Source organism: Lissotriton helveticus, chromosome 12 (genome assembly GCF_964261635.1).
Source record: "Lissotriton helveticus chromosome 12, aLisHel1.1, whole genome shotgun sequence".
Lineage (NCBI taxonomy): Eukaryota > Metazoa > Chordata > Amphibia > Caudata > Salamandridae > Lissotriton > Lissotriton helveticus.
In genome coordinates, this window is record NC_136073.1 from 823908921 (window position 1) to 823932075 (window position 23155).

Here is a 23155-nt window from a genome sequence, read left to right on the forward strand (position 1 = left end):
GGCTTTCAAGGCAGGGGAGATGTGGTCTCGTGGTTTGATATGCAGGAGTAGTCTGGCAGCCGAGTTCTGAATCCGTTGTAGTCTTTTCATGGTCGTTAAAGGTGATCCGTGGTAGAGGCTATTGGCGTAATCGAGTTTGGATAGAACAAGGGAGATGGTAGCTTGGACCTTGTGTGGAAATCCCAAATGAGGGAACATTTGTCGCAGCGTTTTTATAGTAGCAAAGCTTGATCTTGCTAGTTTATTTACTTGGACATTCATCGACAGCTTGGAGTCCATGGTCATTCCGAGGTTTCTTACTTCCTTCGATACTTTAGGCAGTGATCCCAGTTCATCAGGCCATGCGGCAAGCGGGTTGTAATTTTTCCAATCGCCACACGTGAGTATTTCAGTTTTTGAAGCATTCAATTTGAGATGGCTCCAAGTCATCCACGGCTCTGAGACAGCTGAAAATTGGTGATTTTCCAATGTCTTTGGGGCATTCCAGTTGAAGGAGTATTTGCGTGTCATCTGCATAGTTGTAGCACGTGAGGTGAAATTTATTGATCAGTACTGGTAAATACTTCATGTAGATGTTGAAAAGCATGGGCGAGATGATAGAACCTTGAGGGACCCCTTTTTTGTGGAGTACGGTTTGGACGAGAAAGGTGGGGTGTGGATGACATTAGTTCTGTTTCGAAGGTAGGACGCGATCCAGTCTAGAGCAGTTCCCTCTATGCCGGCTTCATAAAGTCTTTGTTTCAGAGTGTCATGGTCAACCGTGTCAAAGGCTGCTGAGAGGTCCAAGAGGAGTAGCGCAGCAACCCCGTTGCGGTCAACTGTATTCTTTAGGTCATCCCAGATGGCAAGGAGGGAAGATTCAGTGCCTCTTCCCGGACGGAATCCTGTTTGGAAATCTGAAAGTATGTCATTCTCTTCAATGAATTGGGACATCTGGGCGAACGCTGCTCTTTCTATCAGTTTGCCCAGGAAAGGTCCATTTGTAATGGGTCTGTAGTTTTCGGGGTTCAGCGGGTCCAAGTTTGTTTTCTTCAGTAAAGGGCGTATGTATGACTTTTTGAGTTCTTCTGGAAATATTCCAGTAGTTAAGGAATCGTTGATGATTCTTCTTACTGGAATGGCAGCAGACGTTGATAAAAGAATTGTCTTGAAAGTTTGTGGCGGACAGGGGTCAGAAGGGCTGCCGGCAGGCCTGCTTGCTTTGACCAGGTCCATAAATTCATCGTGTGAGATGTGTTGGAAGGAACGGAGAGGCTTGATTAGAGCATTCTTGGATAGTTGTTTTGAACAAGGGTTAGTGGTGGTGCTTTGTTTCTGTTGTAAGTACGAGTCCAACGTGTCTGCTTCGTCCTTGTAATGATTTGCCAGTTTGTCTGTGAAATCTTGAGTAACAGGATGAGTTCCTTCTAGGCAATTTGGTTTTCGAAATTCATTGAGTATTTTATAGAATTCTTTATTTGCACATTTAGCGTTTTGAATTCTGTCTGAATAGTACCTTTTTTTAGCTTTTTTGATAGCAGACTTATATAATCTGTTAATTTTTTGTAGGTGAAGTTTGTCTTGTTTGGCGTTTGTTTTGAGCCAGGTACGTTGCAGCTTTCTAATTTGTTGTTTTATGTTTTTTATTTCTATGTTTCTCCAAGGCGCTTTTTTCCTTTTGTTCTGTTGTGTGGTTTTGAGTGGTATCAGGATGTCAAAAGCTTCCTGTAGCCACTCGTATAGATTCTGAACAGAATTTATGGTTTCCAGATTTATACTGGATGTTAGTTGTGTTTCCAAGTGTTCCAAATTGAGTTTGTTCCACGGCCGATAGGTGGATGGATGTAAGGTAGTTTTAGGTGAGTTGCTTAGTGTTGTTTTATGTTGGAAAGCAAGCAAGTGGTGGTCTGACCATGTGACTGGAGTTATAGTTTGAAAGGTAACTAGTTCAGTATTAGCAAAAATGACATCTAGGATATGTCCAGCGATGTGTGTCGGATTGGGGACAATCTGATGCAGGTTCAATGTGTCTAGGCCAGTGATTATTGTTTTCGGATGGGTCATATTGGTTTTATCAAACCAAATGTTAAGGTCACCCAGAATGCACAGGTTGGAGTGTATTGTTATCAGATTTGAAACTGTGTCTAGAAGTGCGTCTGGGAATGTTGCCTTGCTAGGTGGAGGTCTGTAAAGGAGCAGGAAGTTACAGGTGGAAGACGGTGTAGGATTGCATCTTGTTAGAAGAGCCTCACAATTCTTTATGGAGATGTTGTCAATTTTAGTGATATTTATTGTTTGCCTGAATACAACAGCTAGACCACCTCCTTTTTTGGCTATACGATTTTGGGTGATTATTTGATAGCCTAGAGGAATGGCTTCATGCAGGACTGGAGCCATATCCTCTCCCAACCATGATTCAGTTATGAATAGTATGTCTGGTTTTGCATCGGTGAGAAGGTCGTAGATGTGATGCTTGTTTTTAGAGAGGGATCGAGCATTTATTAGTAGACAGTGTAGATAGTGGCCTTTTGTGATAGTGGGACTTTGTTTTGTAGGAGAGTGATCAGTATTGTGTGGGTGTGTAGCAGGTGTGTTTTTAGTGCTGGTATTAGCCGTAATAGGATAGCAATCGTGTAGCTGTTCTGTATCGTGTTCCTCATCCAGAATGCTAAGAAGGCATTTTGATGGGTCTGCATGTGTATGTGTTGGAGATGGTGTTTGAGAATGAGTTGGAGTGCTCTGTTGCTTTTGTGGTGTAACATTGTTGTGCGGTAGACTTGGGGAAGCAAAGTTGTGAGGTGTGGCATGTTGCTTATATTTTTTGCGTATGTTGAAGGTGGAAGGTGTATGAGTCAGGGGAGGTGGTGCAGCATGTGGGTCATGTCGTAATGTTTTAAATTGTCCAATGGATGAGAGGCGGTTAGAAGAGAGGTGCTGTATTGCTGTATCTGTGTTAGGTGTGGTGGAAGAGTGAAAACTTGGCATTGGAGTTTGTTCCTTTGTGTGGTTTGAAAGGTGGGTATATGTATGTATTTTGTGATGGTAAGTATTATGAGGTGTTGCGCTCTGAAGATCTTGTTGTGCTGGTGTGTGTGATATGTTTCGCTTTTGAGGTGTGGTGAAAAGGGGTGCTGATGTATATGTTTCATGCACCTGATTTGGTTGTGTAGTATTGTTTGTGAGAGGAGGGTGTGACGTAGAGGGGGTGGTGATGTGTTTATGTGTAAAGTGTATGTTGTGTGTAGGAGTGAATGAAGTAGAGGCGAGAGTGTTTATCTTAGCCTGGTTTGTTTCAAGAGTTACAAAGTGTGGTGGTGTGCAGTGTGTGTGTTGTGTGTTAGTGTTATTATGGTAGAAGGGATACTTATCATGTATACTTAGAGTAGGCTTTGGGTCTGCTCCATGTCCCCGATTCATGGCGCGCCTCCCTATTCTTCTGTTTGTCCTGCCCAATGGAGCATTTCTGTCTCACCATGTGTTGATTGGATGAGTTGTACCCTTCACTGATGTCAGAAACCTGTACTGCAGTGCAAGAGGGACTACTTCCTCTCCCTCTTTCTTTGCTGTTCCTGCTCCCCCTCTACCTCTGTTCCCTTTCCCACCCTCCTGACTCTCTACTTCACTTCTGCTCTTCCTGTAGAGCCAGCTTGTTGTGCGCCTGCCTCCCCCTAGGGCAACACCGCTGCCTGCCACATATACAGTGGCAAGTGACCAACTGTGAATGGTTTTAAAGCCTTTCCAAGGTGCTAGCCAGTGTATGCGCATGCATGACCAGTGATTTTACAAAAAAGAATTAGCAAAGACAAAAGGTCTGGTTCCCTGCATCACAGGCAGGACCTATTAGCTTGGCAGATTCTGGTTTGTATTGACACTGTTTGAGCATGTCAGATCTCCCAGTGTCTCGTCTGTGTGTCAATGAGACTCTTTCCATGGAGGGCTGCTTGATAAATCAGAACTTACCCATCACCGTAGATGTCTGCTGTGGCGAGGGATGCCACAAGGGCACCAATGAGCGCTGCCATCACACCTGGCATTCCGTGGAGGTTATGAACGCCACACGTGTCTTGTATCTTCAGTTTTGAGTCCAGGATCGGCTGTAAAATAAAATTAAAATGCCAGAAACTCACAGCTGATCCTGGTTACAAGTATACATTCCATGGACATTTTTCTGAAGAAAACAAAAGTGTAATGGGTGTGTTGCTTAAATTATTCTCAAACACTGGATTATTATTCTGGGCTGCATTCCAGTACATATTTTTTTGCTCACAATGCTACTACAGACAAACACCAACATTATTCATATCAGACTTCACCCAGCTCCTATTGCAACATTCCACCCACGCCTAACCCCTTTCCTCTTCCCCAATCAGGCTATTGGGAGCAATGTCGCCTAAAGTCCTGCACACCACTGTGAACTGCTTGGATTGCCTACCATCGTCCACCCTCACATCCCACCAATGCCAGCACTCCACACAGCCTAACAGGACATGGATCCACCAAGCTCACCAATGGGTAGCGCATTTTTCAACATGTGCCCGCACTTAACTCTGCTCACTAGTATCAGGCAGTGGCGTAGCATCGGTGGGGCCCCAGGGCCGGTTGCCCCAGGGGCAAAATTCCTTAGGGGCGCAGATCTTTAAAGGAAAATAATGTGGAAAGGACTCAGGAAGGGCTGACGGTCCGCGGGTTAGGGGGTGCAACACTTGCTTTGCCCCAGGTGCTGGTAACCTACGCTACACTGCTGGTATCAGGGCTTCAAGCTGCCCACAGGTGCAGGTTCTCACATTATCACCAGTCAAATCAAGGTGTTAAAATTACGCTCTCGACCAGTGCCATCTCCCGAGAGTCCACCAATGCCAGCCACTTGCTACCCTTTAGTACCAACTTCTCGCGCTTCCTACCATATTCACTGAGAGTGCCTGCTCCTCAGAACCCAACACTGCTGGTTCCTTACGCTATTGTAAAGTGAAAGCTCCTAATGTTGCATACTTGTGCCACCTACCTCTGCTTCACACTGGTGCCTGCCCACAAGTAGTAAGTCACTATTAAGGTCATCCGTGATATCTCCTCACAAGTTTCCCATCATCACATTGTCCTTGGTGTCTTCTCCCAAACAGTGTAGGCTACTCACTGCCTACCAATGCTTTCTTCCTCACAGTGACCAGCGAAATCATCTCTTCACACTGTCCAACACTGAGAGCTCTGGAGACTGTCCATCAATGCCAGCCCCTAACACTGCCCATCATTGCCAACTTCTCACACAGCCCGCGAGTGCCAGCTCAGCTTCTAACACTACTCGCTGCCCCTGCAGCTCCTCCTTCTGCTCACCAATGCCAGCTCCTCACACTGACCTCCTATGTGCCTCGAACTTCTGCGAAGGCGGATGGAAAAGTGGGGACCCCGACTAGTCAATCTCCGGTCTGAGTGTATTTTCTTTCTACGCAAAATATTACCAGTATTTATGTCCTCTTTCTTACGCTTTCCTATCCATTCCGTAACATAACCGTTCCTTTTTTCTGCTTTATGTATTTTCCTAGCTTCCCATCTCCCTCTTTCTCGAACCACCAGCAGCTATCATCAGAGGGCCCTGGCACGGTCACTAACCCATCTCACCACAGAGCCCAGGCTCAGGTACAGGCATCAACAACTCTGATCACAAAGCCCTTGCCCAGCACGCCGCAACACAGAGCCCTGGCACAGCCACCAGAGCACCTCATCATAGGTCCAAGGCACAGCCATCAGGGTCTCTCACCAAACAACCCTGGCACAGCCATCAGCAGCACTCATCATAACACCATGGGTCTTGTAGGCGGATACTCGGAAGTACAGCAGAGCCCTTCAGAGCCCCACAGAGACCCTTGCTTAGAGACCAACTTCATGCTATTCACACTAACGCTGCCTTACTAAAAAAAAGTCCTCATTCAGTCAGGCCAAACAATGTCAAGGGAAAGTTGGAGTTGGATCAGCATTTTATTATTGGGGAGCCCTAGAACTTTGACAGGTTGCTCTCAAAGTAACCCTGCTAGCCTAAACTAAGAATATGTTAGTGCAATAGCAACCTTTCTCACTATCAACAAGACAAGCCTATTGTCTTAGTAGGTGCAGAGCCAAGACGTTCCACCATGAGATATTCCTAATTTTGGCCTTCTGCTGTCGCCCATACAAACCTGTTTTATGGGCACATCCTCTAAACCGCACCCTCACTGTGATCCCCAGTAGCCACAAGAGGTGTTTTGATGCTACGCCCATCATAAACGAGAGAATTTACAGCTTCCGAAGAGATAAGGTAAGAACTGGCATATAAAGCCACAGCTAAGCGGGAGCTATGTAAATGATTGACTTTCACCATTAACCATGGGCAGCTGTTCAATAATTTACAATAACCTTCCTGTCCATTGTTCCTTCTATATAGCTTGACTTAGTTTGTTATCAATTCATTTTAACTGTGCTTACATTTCGAAGCAACCATCCTCACCAATTTGGGAACTAAAGAAACTAGACCCCAAAAAAAAACCAATTTTCTTAAACTTCACATTACAGTGGATTCTTTCCAGTTCCGCCAACTCTGCTTATACTCGCCACATAATGTAGGTTATTTTATTATAGTTACTTTTTTACTGCATTTCACAGTCTGCTACACAAAAGAGAGGAAGCGAGAGTTAAATAGGATTATTTCTTTGGGACATCTAACTGATTATTAGTTAGGACTTTGATACTGTGCTTATATAAACTTCGTAAGTTAGCCATTTTGTGACGATCTCCTTTGTTAGTGACTGTTAAAGTGTGGTAGGGACACCTGAGGCAAAGGTCAACATAAACAAACAGGCCTGAGCTGTGCTTGATAATTCACGCTTTTGTGGAAGGTGATTTCTGCCGCAGTGGAATTTTTTCTGTTGGACATGCAAAGGCCTGGAAGGACTCCACTGTTAGCTTTTCATTCCATTATCGTCTCTTGTGACAGCTTTTGGAGACCTGGATCTCTATTCTCCGAGCCTATGCCAAACCCACACTGTGCCACTCTGGTCACAGGACACACTCATGTTAAGCCTCTTCCACTGTGCCAGTATGGTGTTCGCTAGTCAAAAAAAAACATTTGCAGAACTCACAAGGTTGAAAAATACTGTTTTTGCGAATATCTGTTCTGGGGCAAGGCTGTTTCATCAAAAGACAAGAACTGAATTTGAAGTCCAGTATGTAAAAAAAAATGTCTTCCAATTTCTGATATATTATGAATTGTTAGAACAAAACATACAAAAGAAGATAACGTTTTTTGGAGGCGAGACTAAAAAGGACCATGTATGTCAGTTTTCTCTTTCGATTTCTATGGTGGCCTAGACTCGAAGGGACAGAAGAGGCCAGCCAAATAAGAGACTATGGGCCAGATGTATCAAATGGTTTTGCTCATTCTGTGTCTATGGGGAAATATGTTGATACAAATGTCCCCAAGTCAGAAGAAATGAAGAATTGGTCAGGCACCTAAGGAGGTGAGCACTTATAGAAAGTATATTACTTGTAATGTTAACTATTGTCCTGGGTCTCTGCATGGTGGACCATGGGAAAATGAAGAAAATATCGTTCTGAATTTCTAGAACAATAAAGTTGAAGAGCAGAACACATGGTGAATGAAAGTCTAGCTATACATTTCTTCTAAAACATCATGTGATCCTGCACTGAGTATACTCACGCTGAGGAATTTGAAACCGAAGGTGGAAATGATGCCAGCCAGGGCCCCTGCAATCATGGATCCAAATGGAGTCAGCATCATCTCAGCAGAAGTGCCCACGGCCACGCCCCCGGCCAACGCCGCATTTTGGATGTGAACCTGCAGAAACAGAGCAAGATTGTTGTTCATACCCAGAAAGTCAGAGCAAGAATAAACAAGGTACATACCTGTAACTACAGTTCCCCAGAGGTGGTATATGTCATAACTTAATTCTGCAGCAAAAGGAAAATAACATTTCACACAATTGCCATTCTTCAGAACTACGAAGGAGAGGCCCATTCATATTGAAAACTGGAGAAGGCCTCTTTTAGAAGATATAATAACGTCTAAAGTTTGGGTGGCCCATGATCTACATAATACAAAAATAATCCACCTTTTACTATCTCTCCTTATCCTCACCTACCTCGTATCCCTATGAATGTATGCTTCTACCTACTTTTTAATGTTTACTCAACTTTTCAACTATTAAATAGAGTATTATATAGTTCTTTGATATAGATCCTGTTTCACCACCTTGAACAATTTGAATACCACCGATTTGAATTAGAACTTATTTACAACGAAAAAAAGAACTTATTTACTTATTCATTAAGCAAGTAATAGTATTTCAAGGGAAAAGGAAAACACTGTGAATAACCATGCAATACAAAATACAGAGTTTGTCACAGATAATTTTGTAAAATACAAAACAATACAGTTGGAACTTTCACAGATTTTTTTAAGTCCTATTCTTTTAGGTGGTAAGCAGCAATATACAAGTTAGAGAAACAGTTAACAATGCACAGGATAGACAACATATAGATAGACTGTTTTTGGTATGGCCGCACTTTTAATTAAAAATGCAATTTTTGGTTCGCTTTTAACTTTGGAACCCTGTGATGAATCTGCACGAAATTTAACACACCTGTAGAAACAATAGCAAAAGTTGGGCAGCCCAAGTATCCTGCAGATCTGTATGGGGGTATTGGAAATGTATTTCTTTGTTTTAGCTCCATAGCACATTTTGCTTCACTACAGCAACACACACTTGTATGCATGTATACAAAATCGGACATATAAATCGGGTGTGGGTAATTCCATTCAGTTGTTTATGAGATATTAGCACTTGAAAAAAGGCTTATGTGGGTACTGAAGAGTAAACATTTAAAGCATTGTGTCTTTTAAACTTACAAACTGGGAACTACAGAGTTCCATCAATTATATTAAAATATTTCGCAAAATGAGATTGGGTGATGCAAGACTGGAATTGTGTTTTTCCTTCAGCTTGGAATGCACGGTTGTGCCTAACCTCATGAACTTCAAGTCACTGGAAAAAAATAGCAGAGAAAAGAGGAAGACGACCATCAGATCTGGGCTACAAAGAGGGGTAGGCAGGTTTTTACCAAAGGGGAGGGAAAATTGCTCACCTTAAAAATACAAAATGTAGTGAATGGTAAACTTGCGAATTCTGAAAAACCCACGTGGACACTGCCACCATTTTATTGTAGGGAATGAGCCCCATTTTCCTACATTTGCAAATTTCAGTGAATTTGTTAACTGTGAAAAAGGCAGATTAAGTCTGAGGCACATAGATGTGTCCAGGGCCACGTAAAATGCAAGGGTGGTGAAGCGCTGGATCTGGCCAAAGGCCAGGTCCTGCTTCCAACACTGCCAAATAATTTCATATAGTGCTAGCCCTCTAACTTATACATGAGTTTACCAAAACCAAAATGCCAGGAAAGTAGTGTCATTCTACGTTACATGACAGGTACATCACTACATGACACTCTATTATTGATATTATCAATTACATCACCATGGACTCAGTATCCCTTGTTATAGTAGGTGTTATTGCTTAATGATGTTGGTTTGTCAACTGCATTGTTCACTGGTAGAAATAGTTAGTTTACGAACAGTTGATTTGGTGGTCGAGTTATAGTGATCATGCCAGGGGCGTTGGCTATAGTTTACGTAATGGACCATAAATGGCAAATTTGGGGATTTTAGTTTACAATTGAGAGCCATGACTTGATTCATTTGTGAATGTGAACAGATTATGCTGGAACTCGAGTTAGGCTGTGCATTTGAATGAATCTTGGCTGTTTAATTGAAAATGGTTTGCAGGTTCTAAGGAAGGATATTGTCTGAACTGTTTTGCCAATGCAATCTGAGAATTACAAAAAACTACTACAATGTTTGCACAAAGTATTTTAGTGGTACACTTAGGATACTGCAATTGTTGCCGTTTTCTAGGAGTACTCACACATTCATAAATATCTAGATGTATCAGGTGTACATTTGTGCACGCTTAAATATAACCCAAGAGTGCATTTGCCCTTGCAATTTTGTTCTTTTTTTTTTTACTTTGCTCGAAAATCCCATACTTGACTAGAGTAAATCTCTGAGACACAGGATAAGAATGTGCCTGCTGTCAATGATTTGTGAATAACCCCAAAATATCCTGTTTCTGGGCATTCAAGTACTTAGGCTCGCATCCACGCCTTAGTATGCCTAGAACCCGCTGCTTTTCACAGAGTAATTCACACACGAACCTACACCATAATAGTCATTTTGGGTGTGAGTAGCTTCATTTTATAGCGTAACGTCACATTTTGTGACAAACAAATGTGAGTTTACACTAACAAATGAAGGTATTATCACACCTAGATCCAAATTAGAGGAGCAAGAATTTTGTGAATCAGATCCCAGGAAAATGTTAGCAAGTGTAAGAAAAAACAGGAAAAACAGAGGCTTGCAGGCCTTTTGGCAAACAACTGTATTTCCAAATAAGCCAGTGCATGTCACATAGCAAGTAGGGCTAGGCCCAGAGCATGTTGGCAACCACTGCCTCAGCATTATTTGACAAGCATGGACCGGTGTGAAATTTGCCGACTTCCAAAAAGACCACAGCATTCATGGGAACATTAATAAAGCAAGTAAATTCAGCATGCTCACCATGTCTAGTTTTCCTTCTCCATTGAGGAGCGCCGATGTGGAAAAAGTGGCCAAGGTGCAAGCTGCCAGGGAATAATAGGTGTTCAAGGCGGTTCGGTGCTGATCATCACCATGAGCAGTGACAGCAGAGTTGAAGCTTGGCCAGAACATCCACAGAAAAATTGTTCCTGTACAAAAAAATAAAGTCAAATTATAAACATTTGTGTATCTCATCACCTCAAACACATATACATATATTTTTTTTACAAATCAGTTAGAGGCCAGTTACCAGTTATGCAGGAATACTGCACCCAGAAATAAAGATAACTCTGATGTCCTACTTTGAATTGTGGAAATACCTGGCAATTAGTTTTCCCCTGGGAAACTGGAAAAAATGGCAGGAACTGAATCTTGCACGTTGTTCTCTATTTATGGTTGTTTTTCCACCCAGACATTTTGTTAGCTTTGAACAGTTGAAAGGTTGGTGTGAAAACTCATGAGCAATGATATTCCTAGGTGTCTGCATTAGTTTCAGCTGTTTAAAATAATATTTCCCCATAATGTTCCAGTGCAGATTATACTTGCAGATTTATGAACACACCACCGTTACCTGTTTTTGTTTTTTACCACTGGAACCCACAAAATATTTTTATTTAGCAAGACTGCCTAGTTATTAGTCATCAATGTAGATTTGCTTGGTAGTTTATAGAACTAAAGCTTTTCAAAAGAGTGATGCGGCTGCCCAATGCACCTTTGTCATCAGCGATTATTCTTAAAATTGCATCTTTTTATTTAAGGCCTAACATTAATATCCTGGGTTGCTAACTTGAGTTAGTCACTTCCCATCAGGAACAACTGCAGTAAAGAGTTATTACCCTAAAATATTTTCAAAGTGAATAATTGTGTTGCTTTTTATGGAGAGAAAATTAAAAAAAATTCGAGATCACCGTTTGCCATTTTCTTTTCAATGCTTTTTAAAAATGTACAGCTTTCTGAGGACATGTGCAGCATATGACAGACAATACATGTTCATTTTGAAGAAGTAAAAAGTAACTGTATTGTTGGTGAACAATATAATTTTACTGTCAAACAACTTATCTTTCATCACTTTCAAGAATCAGCCTTCCACAGAAATATGTTAAATGTCTTTATGGACCAGTTATTTGTAACGTACAATAGTACAGTACAATTTGTTTAAGTAAATCTTGCAGATGTATTTAGATATCCTTAAATTTTGCATTTTCAGCATTTTTTTAAATCCTTAGTCGGCCTTTGAGACAGAAAACAATCTGTCAACCATTCTCTTTTTCAGGAAAATGTAGTACATATATATATGGCAAACTTTGTCTTGGTTTGTGTTCTTTCACTTTGAGCTCATCGATTGTTGCGCTAATTTATAGAAGCGCTTTGTAAGTGCAGTACAGAAGTGTTTGCTCACAAAGTAATAACATACCAATCATTGCAAAGAGATCGGAGTGGTAGACAGAGCCCTCCTTATGCCGGCTTTTCTCCAGGTTCGGACGGTACAGCACCCGTGACACCACCAGTCCGAAGTAGGCTCCGAAGGTATGAATGGTCATCGAGCCTCCAGCATCCTTTGCCTGAACATTGAAGAAGAAGAGACAGATGAGTGTTAACAGGCAGACCTATGCCGTAGACCTGCTTACCTTGAGAATCTTGTAGGCGGACCCTTAACTATCCCGACTCTCCTTGACGATTCCTTGCTCAATTTTCCTCTGGCATGTAATTGGTTTTATATAATGCTTGACCCTTTCCTTATTATACAGGAATAAACAAGACTTGGGTGAAATGTTCAACTTGTGTACTGTGTGGGCATTCCAAGAGCGGTAGAAATATTCTTTATCCCGCTACAATAGGGCAGTTTATCCATATAAGGGGGTTATTTATACTGGTGTTGAAGATGTCAAAAGGTATGTTCTAAACTCCAAGCTGTGTGTTGTAACTAATCGTGTTATGAGCCACATATTTTATTTACCTCCACTTACAATTGCTTTATCCTGTCACTTTCTACAGTGCTATGCTTGCAATTTCCAACTATTTAGCAGTTTCCAACTATTTCATACTGCTTCCAACATTTGTTTGATGATGTACATTTTTTTCCGATATTTAGGAGTTTAGTGTAGCATAATATGTATATGTTCTGAACATTAACAAATCTAGGCTAACAATGATAGAGAGGTATTCCATTCGGGTAATGAAAAATATCCCTTCAAGCTTTCATAGGACTTTATGTATATAGTTATGAGATAGTTTAAGTTGCAGACACAAGATTATTTTAATGATTTCTGATAGAGTATGTTTCTCTTTTGCATTTTTGGAACATAACGACAATCATGTTCCAAGATTTATTTCCAAAATTCAGGAAGACTGAATAGGTCGAACTCTGAAGGATTTTGCAGTCATGTTTCTAGTGTATTATGTTTCATCTACTCTCAACCATGTCCATCATCTTGTTGAAATGAATGGTACCTTCAATTTAAATCCTTGGTTTACACAGTTAATAGTTTTGTATTATTGTATTCCCCAAAATATGGTGTGATTATGAATGGAGATAGAACATCCTGTACTCTGTTGAAGCATTAGACATTTTTTATTTATGCAGTATCTTTCAGAATTTGATATTATTCATTCAGATTTTGAATTCTTCCAGGCATGGTTTCTTATTGGAGTATGCTAACATCTAGCATTGGTTGTGCCTCCATTACGATTACACAGAAGAGCTGCGGTAAAAAGGGACTCCATCTAATTAAAGACTTTGATGTGTACCCATGACAATTCTTGACTTGAAGGAAAAGATGATGATGTGTAATGTTTTTCAAAGTCAGGAAAGAGATATCCCCTATCTTAACCAGTTGCTTAACATCTCTGCTTATGAGAGGAACAGTAATGTTGAAAGACAGGCTTTTATTTTCCAACGTACTTCATTGAACAGATACATTATTCTGTTCTAATCGAAACACAAGAACCCCCAAAGTGAAGGAAAACTTGGAGTGTGCCGCAAGGAAACTTTATGAAACCACAACTGACTCTCTTCAAAGTTGTTGGTTTTTCAAATAAAGAAAATCTGAATTGCATCAGTTTCTGGGTTTTCACAGTGTTTTAGGTCCTTAAAAACTCCTTTGGCCCTTTCAAAGTACCTCCAAGTCATATATAGTTCTAGTGCATGAGCACTTTATTTACATTTTAAAGCCTCTTTTTCAGTATATCTGTATACTGTCCCTATTATACTGGTATTAGCAATGAAAAAACTAAAGTGCAAATGTGTCATCTCTAATTATAGTATTGACTGGTCTCGTGTGTAGACCTAACCATGATCAGGCATTATGCGGCACAAGACCTAATATTTTGTTTTCCCTCAATCTCATATTTTTCTTCCATTTTAAGTCAATTGATCCGGGGGGACTCTTGCCAGGTAAGCAGAGGAAGAGTGCAAAGTGCGAGCTGGAATGTATTCATGAATCCTCTCTCGGAGATAACCTGCTCCTGAATCATGCAAGTCCTTATGCAATAGTACCATGGCCTTAAATTGCACCCTCTTTTTCACGGGAAGTCAGTGAAGGGCCTTCAGATGGGTGGATATATGAGATCTAGTGGGAAGATTGAGTAAAAGTCTGGCCATCTAGTTCTGCACCACCTGAAGTCTACTGAGGAGATAGTCAGGGAGTCCGAGGTTAAGGGCATTCCTATAGTCCAGTCAGGGCCTGGATGACAGTTTTCCTGGCTGATTCAGACAGGAGAGGTAGGAATCATTTCAGCATGCGACGAGTGCTGAAACAGAAACAGGCCAACGCTTGTATCAGAGGTTGGAAGGAGAAGGTACCATTAAATTTAAGACCTAGGTTCCTTACAGAGCTTTGGGCAGGGCCAGGCTGTGGCGTACCCTTAGGCCAGCAAGATCTCAAGAAGTGGTGAGGGGCGGCTCCAAAGATCACGATCTCCATCTTATTCTGGTTACATTTCATGCGGTGCCAAGCCAAACACCGAAACACCTTAGCAAGACATTGTGAGATGAGCTCCCCATCTAGTGCCTCTCTCTTGCCACAGGAGAAGTAAAGCTGGGTGTCGTCCGTGTATGAGATTACTTTTACGTCCAGAGACTTTACCAATGTTGCTAGAGGCGTCAGGTAAATATTGAACAAAGTGGGGCTCTGGGCTGGTCCTTGGGGGAACACCCACTGTCAAAGTTATAGCTTGCGATAAGAAAGGGGGCAGCCATAGTTCTTGACTTCGATTTGTTAGAAAATAAGTAAGCCATTTCAGGGCAGTGCTTTCGATTCATATTGCCTGAAGGCATTCAAGTAGTTTTAGATGGGGAACCGTGTCAACGGCCACGTTTAAGTCCCACATGATCAGCATGGACCTGCCTCCCTTATAAAGGGTGCTTCTAACATGCTCTACTATTTCCAGAAGCGCTGTCTCAGTGCTAAAGTGAGGTCGGAAGGCTGATTGGCTAGTATGTAATAGTTTGTTTACCTCCAAGTATTGACATGCGCAATTCAAGCTCTCCAACCCAGCTGTCTTAGACAGTCAGGTGAGCAGGGACAGGCCTACTGTACTCTTCGAAGTGCTGAGGCAGCCTGCTCCAGCCATTCCAGATGCTTCACTCATGCAGCAGGAGAGCAGTTTGGATTGGATAAAGTGCTGTGGGACCTTGCGCTCGGAGGACTCTGGAGCCAGAGACCGAAGAATACTGAGGACATGCTGCAGGCTAAGTTAAGTGAAACTTTTTTCATATTCAAATGTTTATTGGTATGTGTCTTTTTTTAATTGTATTTATGTCAACCCACTATTTTTCTGAATCACCAACCGCCACTGACTTTTAGACAAATAGGTTGCTTCTCTTCTTGTTTCTGAAGAAGTGCATTGAACCATAACTCAGGTACACTATCATTAGCAATTTCAAAGTCAATATAAATCAAAGTATTATGAAGGCCCCATTCCAAGGCACTCACCTCCAGCACATTCAGTATGACGAACTCGTTGATGCCAAACAAGGTCACTTCAAACAGGGTCATGATCAGCAGCTGGACGGGACTAGCTTTCCCCAACACCGCTCCGAAGGAGATGAGGACCGCTCCAGTGCAGAAATCTGCATTAATCATGCTAGTGCCAGGGAGAGAAACAAGAGGAGGTGAAGTACATCAAGCACTGGAGAGAAACTGGTTTTACAGCTTGATGCAGAGGAAGGTGGAGGTGGTGATTCTGCCAGCACACTGCATCTACATTATGGCGGCCCAGCCTCAGTATTTAGATTTCCTATTTACAGCTCATCCTACTCTGGCACCGAGCCCCCCAGATAAGGTGCCAACATCTCTAACAAGCACTGACAATGCCAATCAGACTGACTTACTTTTACATACATGCAGGGCTAGAATGAAGGAGGAAACCGCTGGATCCCCGATCTGGCAGCTATTTTTCAGCCAGATCAGAGATCTATCTGGCCCCCAGTAAAATATGCTGATTGGTTCAGGTGTCCTTTGCCAACACTGGGACATAGTTCAGAAGTGCCTACATGTTGCCAGCTTTCTGTTTCCAGCAACAGCATGCAGCTAGTGAGGAGGCTCTAAAAAATGTATTTTCTATTCCAGCTTGAGATCAAAACAAATGGCAGATTTAAAGGGCCATTAGCCCTTCTTTTGTTCTAATCCGGTCAGGAAGCTATTTGCAGCCTAACACCTAGATGCCTGTTTAATGGGGAAATAAAGGCACACAGCTGGTTATCACTTCATAAGTATTTAACTGCATGCGTGCGGGCGGAATTCCGCTCGTACGCTGAGATTTTTTAAATCGCACTTTACGTGACGAGCTGGGCTCGTCATCAGCGTGCGAGGAGGCTACGCCATGACGAGCCCAGCTCGTCATCAGCGTCGAAGGGGTTAAGTGAAACTACCGCTTACGTTTTTGACTTTGTGCAAACCCTATATGACATGCAAGTACTGCAAAAATGCCAGATTTATCAGTACATACGAGTATTTGCATGAATAACTAATTTAAATAGAACTTGCTAATTTTTTATTTAGTACTTTTAAAGCACTACTCTTTCCACTGTAGGGTGTCAAGAGTGCTTTTACATCACCCGCACACATTATACATTGAAAATAAATCATACAAGCGTGTAGTGTGAATCAATATACAGGATGTTACAAAAGGCAGACCGTTTCAAAGGTGTAGGAGTCACCTACTGTCTTTACTGGTAGAGATTATATGCCAAGATTGTGAAGCTGAGAGAAACACAAAGTCATGGTTAAAATCGTAACACAGTGCTTGTGTTTGTCCTCTATTGTCTAAATCCTTTTAGCAGCCTTATAATAAAAGATTGAGAAAAAACAATAACTTTCTAATCCCATCTCTTGCAGTTTGCATGCAGGTCCTTGGTCCGGGTTCAGAGCTCACTGTGGTATATTAGAAGGATTGCAATTTATGAACTGCAAGTATTAAAAGGATCTCGAAGTAAAAAAACAATGACCCACTTACCTAACAGAACAATCTGTCATTTGCATGTTACCCGATTTGCTTTGCAGGCGACACATTCGCCCTGTATGCTACTTAATGAGTCAAACATGTGACTAAAGAAAACACAGATCGCTGCTGGAAGTGTTTTAACCACCAGAGTTATCTTACCATTATTATAATTCCCTGTGCTCTACTGAGCACACAAAGCTCTATGCAACGTGCTTTAATAATAATATAATAATAATATGTCCATTTGTAAAGCGCCATGGTTACACTAATGCCAGTGTGTCCCCGCGCTGCAGTAGAGTCAGCAGAAAACAAGCCCAAGCCATACCCGATCTAACCTTGAGGAAAGAGAAATATTTTTAATTTTTTTCTAAAGCATCTCTCCTGGGTCTCCCTCCGGAGCTCCATCGGGAGGGCAATTCCATTGTTTAGCCGCCAGTAGGTGAAAAGACTGGCCACCCATCCTGGCCTTTTTAATAGCAGGAACACATACCAAACCTACCCCACCCGACCTCAGCTGACGTGAAGGAATATGCGCGGACACGAGTTCAGCTAGGTACGAAGGGGCCTTTGCCTGCAGAATCCGGTGGCAGGCGCAGAGTGCTTTAAAGGCAACTCTTTCTTTAATCGGGAGCCAGTGAAGCACCGCCCGAGCTGCCCTGGCAGATGACCTTCTCGGGCGCCTCAAAATGAGGCGGGCGGCTGCATTCTGCACTCCCTGTAGTCGCAGCAAGCATTTGGCTGGAGCGCCTAGATACAGAATATTACCATAATCTAGGCGAGATGTAACCAGCGCGTGGACCAGCGTCTTCCTAGCCACAATGGGTAGTAGGTCCAAGGTTTTTCGCAGGACCTTCAAAATCCCGAAGCAAGTGCCTGCAACCCGCCTAGTTTGGTTGTCGAAAGAAAGGCTAGGATCCAGCCAAACTCCCAGGTTTTTTTCCTGTGCACATGGCGTAGGTGTCACCCCCAGGTCCTGGGGCCACCATGCTGACGACCACACAGTTGGGGCCCCCCACCACCAGCACCTCTGTCTTGTCGCCATTCAGCCTCAGGCAGTTATCAGCCATTCATGCAGCCAATTCTTGCAAGCATGCCCTGAAGCTGGAGGCAGCCGACTCCGGTGCCTGGGTTAGGGAGACCACCAACTGAGTGTCATCGGCATAGGAGACGACCCTGATCCCAAACCTCTCAGCAATCTTCGCCACGGGAGCAACATAGATATTAAACAGGGTAGGGCTCAGGGTCGATCCCTGCGGCACTCCCTGGTTCAACCTGATGACCCCGGAGTAGTGTTCGCCATGTCTTACCTCGGAGCACCGCCCCGACAAGAAAGATTTTAATCAGTCCAAGGCACTACCGGACACCCCGCCTTTCTTCAGACATGTTCCCCAATAAGATATTTTAAAATGCAGTCTTTGTAAACAATTAAGCCAGAATAAATATTCTGTCATGTTTATCCTTGGTGCCAATTTCTTTGAGGTAGAGGTTTTTAAAAATAAATGTATATACTTTTCATGACTCCACCTCTTGTGCCTCCACCCCCTGTGTGTTGCCCACCTTGACCCCCAGTTTATGGGTTACCATAGTAAATAAATTCTAATTCCAGCGATGCATACAAGAGCGAACAACTGGCATTGCCAGTGCTTATTTATAGTACTCTTCAATGTCTGTCAAAATGAATGTTGTATCTTCCACATTTCTGCTGCAGTTTTTATAGTGACCACTAGGTGGCCCTAAAATGCAGCCAACACGTTTTTTTATTCAAAAGCACTAGGAAGATATATAATACGGCCACATTTTAATCCATGTGGCCTATTGTCGTATTCTATACAGTGCAGCTGAGACAGAGCAGAGCCACGTATATTTCAATGGCTATGGTACGACAACAGCGCTTAATTTGCCAGTGGTGAACACCGGTCCTCGTTTGAACAGGAACTTATTTTTCTTCATCAGACTGAACCTGAGATAAAAGAGAAGTTATAAGAAAAAGGTGTTAAAGATAGTAAAACAAATAAAGAAAGCAGGGATGAAAAAGAGAATGCAAGATTTATAATAAGTGTCATAAATTCAGGGTTTGTAGAAGAAAGTGTCATGCGGTGGAACCAAGACCAGGCAAACTTGGTATTTGGCAGCCCAGGCATACAGCAATTCTGGTGGCAGACTCGAAGAAAAAATCCGCCTCCCTTTCTCACCCCTGCCCTTTACAAAAAAAAAAAAAATGTAAGTGCCCTTATTCCACAGGATCTCCTTGAGGCGAGGCCGGCACAAGGACTAGAGCTGTGCTTTTGTGACGACCTTGATATAATTTCGTCCTTTGCAGTGATTAGGACATATCTCCTGGCTGTTGCACAAAACATGTACAGAACACAGGTGTGCTGACAGCCAGAATGTCAGGTGTGCAATGACCCGGGCGTTTGGAAATGCCCCCAGTGAAAAATCAACAAATGTCTTTTGATGTTTTCCTCCTGGGATCGCGTGACGTTAATACTCGTTTGATCACCACTGGGGAGGGGGTTAAAAGTTAGGAAATGAAGGCTCTGGCACTGTAGACTTTTCCAAAAGCTAGGGTTAAGTAAGAAGCGTTGAATGGATGGCATTTTCCACTGCCCTGTCTCCTCATCTCTTCGTGGAATTTTTTTTTCAGTATAGCGCACAGTGCAGCTCCATTCACTTCTACGTGCTTAATTTACAGAGGTTAATTCATTAAAAAAAAAAACTTATTCGGAGTACTGGAGGCTCAAGCCTTCCACTGCAATGTGAACTTCCCTTAAAGCTCCCCTTGCTGCATCCTACCCAGTCAGGACGATAAAACTGCCAATTCATTCTTTGGCCTCTCTGCTGAGATTGACAGCAAAGGGTGCAACGTGTATCCAAAATGATAGGTGGAGTTTCTTCGAAATGCATCAGTTAACGAATAAGTGAAGTGTACATTTTAGTCCATCAGGGTCTTCATTATTTAAGCATAGGGCTTCGAGGCCGTTCTGCAAAGTGAAGAAATGAGACTTCACTAGCACAAGTTCACATTACTTTCAGAAAGTACTCCAGAGCTCGCGGGGGCCTTAAATGTTCAGGTTTTGTTATGAGCACTATGAGTTAACCTGCTCCAGAGCGCTTCCAGTTCTTAGCAGATGTGGGCGCTAATTTAGATGGAGATCACAGATTTTCCCAGGAAGCGTCGCACATACAGATGAGATGATATAGCCAGGGCCACTAGAATTATGCAATTGAGCGGGCGCTGCAATTTTCGTATAATTATAGATGTGCCACATAATCTGCGGATTTTAACATAAAAACATTTGTTTCTAGCTCAAATGGTTCAAAAGTTACTAAAAATCCATTGACACACTTTGCCCGTGCAGTCGGAAGCACTTTGCAAACATTGACTAGTCACCTTTCTGTAGCTCAGTGATATATTGGGGTGTGAAACGGTACTAAAGAGGTGTGGCTATTGCCCAGACAGTGTTAACAAGTTTAAAAATGTCAAAAGAATGAAGTAATACTATCATAAAATATGCCGCATAATTTGACTTTTCTTGCTGCATAATTTATACCATCTCTCATAATTTGGCCCTCTCCTGCCACATAATTCCAGTGGCCCTGGATATAGCCAGAATTGTGTAGCACAGTCAAGTGGGCAGGGGCGGCCTTAGGCATGTGCAAGCTGTGCACCTGCACAGGGCCACCAAACCCCAGGGGCCTCCACGCCAATATATATCCTTAATATAATAATCCTCCGAGGATGGATACATATTTGCGTGGCGGCCCGTGGCTGGGATTTGGCGGCCTCCGGCTCTGTTCCACTTCCAAACACCCTGACCCCCCGACCTGAGCTCCGGGGGACTCTGCCCCGCCCGGACCCCCTCTTCCGGGGCCCCCTACCTACACTCCCTGCCCAGGGCCGCCATGAGCCTAGAGCGCCCCTGAAGTGGGGAAGTCTTCTTATGGATTTAAGGCCCGATGCATCAGAGGGTCTTAAACATTCTGCGTCTCTGGGGAAATGCATTAATACATAAGGGCCCCCAGCGCTGTGGGTTCAAAGGTCGATAGCCACCAGACTGAGGTGTCCAACACCGTGGTGTAACACAAAATGATGGCCCCCTTGCAGAATGTGATGAGGGGCCCCTGAGGGTCCCACATCTCACCTCTATCCATAGGCTTTGCGGCGCAGGGGCTGCGCCACACCCCTGGTCCGGCATAGGTTCTGGATTGTTGAATTCATGACAGACTATCAGAATATTCACATGAGATGAATTTGCGTAGGTTTTGTGGGGACTGTAGACCTCCAAGGCCTTGGGGGTCACTACACGTGGGTGCAGCACGCACACACACAGACGAGACACGTACTCAGATTGCTGGTCTGGGCAGGAAGTCCCGTGCCACTTCCAGCCCGTTTATTTATCTCTTTCTGGCCACGCCTGGCCAGAAAGTGTTACATTGTGTGCTGGTGCTTCCGGGGCTCAGGAGAGACCCTCGGAGCACTAGAGCGCTACATCCCTCCCCAACTTGGATTTTGAAAACTTGGGTTTGAAACCAACAGTCAGTGATAGTTCAGCATCTGAAGTCAGCCAGCTTCTGGCTCGGCTTTGGATTAGGTCTAAGATCATACCTCCATCTGCCTCGTACCGGTACCTGCTCAGCTCTCGGGCTGGGTGTCGAGATGCTTGCGTCGCCCTGGTCTGTAGTGTCCATAGGCGTGCTCGCATCATGGGATCTTCCCGCTCCAGTCTCGGACTCTTCTTCCGCTGGCTCTATTTGGTCGGAGTTGCGTTGTCGAGTGGCCGGTATTTGTTTGAACCAGGAAACATTCCTAGTTACTTCTTCTCCATCCCGGCGAGCTGTGACGGCGGTGCCCCGCATTTCTTTGACGACCCATGGTTCTGGCTCAAACGCTGTGTTGAACTTTCCTCCAGGCCTTCGGGTCCGGATTAGCACAGTCTCGCCTGGTAGTATACTTCGGGACCGGGCACGCCTCTTGCTGCTTGCTTTCTCATTCGTTCTCCTCCGCCTTTCTTGGGTGCGCCCGGGGGAGTAAGGTGTGGGTGTCCAGTTGTCGGCCATGGGGAGTAGATCTCTTCTCGGTCCAGCAAACATCAGCGCCCACGGTGATTGTTGCGTGGTACTGTGGGGTGTGCTTCTGTACTCCCGTAGAAATAGTTGGAGGGCTTCCTCTGGGTCTTTTCCTTCAGCAGTTGCAATTCGCAGGATCTTGTTGGTTGTCCTCATGAACCGCTCCACCTCCCCATTTGCTTGAGGCCATTGGGGCGTGATTCGGTGATGTCGGATGCCTAGGTTGTGTAAGAACTCCCGGAACTCGCTCCCCTGGAATGGGGGGCCATTGTCTGTTTTGATGACCATGGGAACTCCAAACATGGCAAAAGACTTGCTCAAGAGTGGGCGGATGTTGGCAAAACTGGTGGAGGTGGCAAGATCTACAATCGGGTATTTCGTGTAGTTGTCAATCAGCACGACAGTGACTCTCCCATCTGGGAAGCTCCCAAAGTCCAGGCTGAGCCATGACCATGGTGATGGAGCATGCTCCTCCGTGATTACAGGCGCGGGTGTGTCCGCTGAACTAGTTATCTGGCATGCTCGGCACTGGCGCACCACGGTGTCAACAGCTTCCTCTAGGTTCGGCAACCAGACCTTCTCTCGCATTCTAGCTTTCATCCGGCGGGTGCCCTGGTGTCCTTCGTGTGCTAGGATGGTCGCCCTTTCCTGTAGGGTCTTAGGGATGATCACTCGGTGGCCTCTGAGGATGAGGCCATTGCTTGCTTGGCTCAGGTCATGGCGCACTCTCCAGAATTGTGTCAGGCGTGTTCGGTCGTCCTCGCTCCAATTGCTGACATTCTTTAGGAAGTTCTCCCAGGACCCTGATTGTATGGCCTCTGCTACCCGCTGGATGACCGCGTCGTTCACATACTCGGGTATGATGGCGTCAGCTGTGAGGGCTTGTGGACAAGAGGCAGCTGACAGCATGTCCACGAATTCTTCAGTGGGGTTCTCAAGATCTGTTTGTTGGCATTCCTTTGGGCCTGGATGCCTGGATAGAAAGTCTGC

The 23155-nt window shown here is 43.8% G+C and overlaps 1 protein-coding gene across 1 annotated transcript in view; it reads right to left on the reverse strand.

The window, feature by feature from the left end:
- Nucleotides 1–23155, reverse strand: part of RHBG (Rh family B glycoprotein) — a 77270-nt gene that overhangs the window by 13134 nt on the left and 40981 nt on the right. The window contains exons 3-7 of the mRNA XM_078669879.1: nt 15589–15739; nt 12069–12216; nt 10637–10803; nt 7664–7801; nt 3940–4073 (exon numbers count right to left, since the gene is read on the reverse strand). Of these exons, the coding sequence (XP_078526005.1) occupies nt 3940–4073; nt 7664–7801; nt 10637–10803; nt 12069–12216; nt 15589–15739 (738 nt within the window). The remainder of the gene's footprint in view (nt 1–3939; nt 4074–7663; nt 7802–10636; nt 10804–12068; nt 12217–15588; nt 15740–23155) is intronic.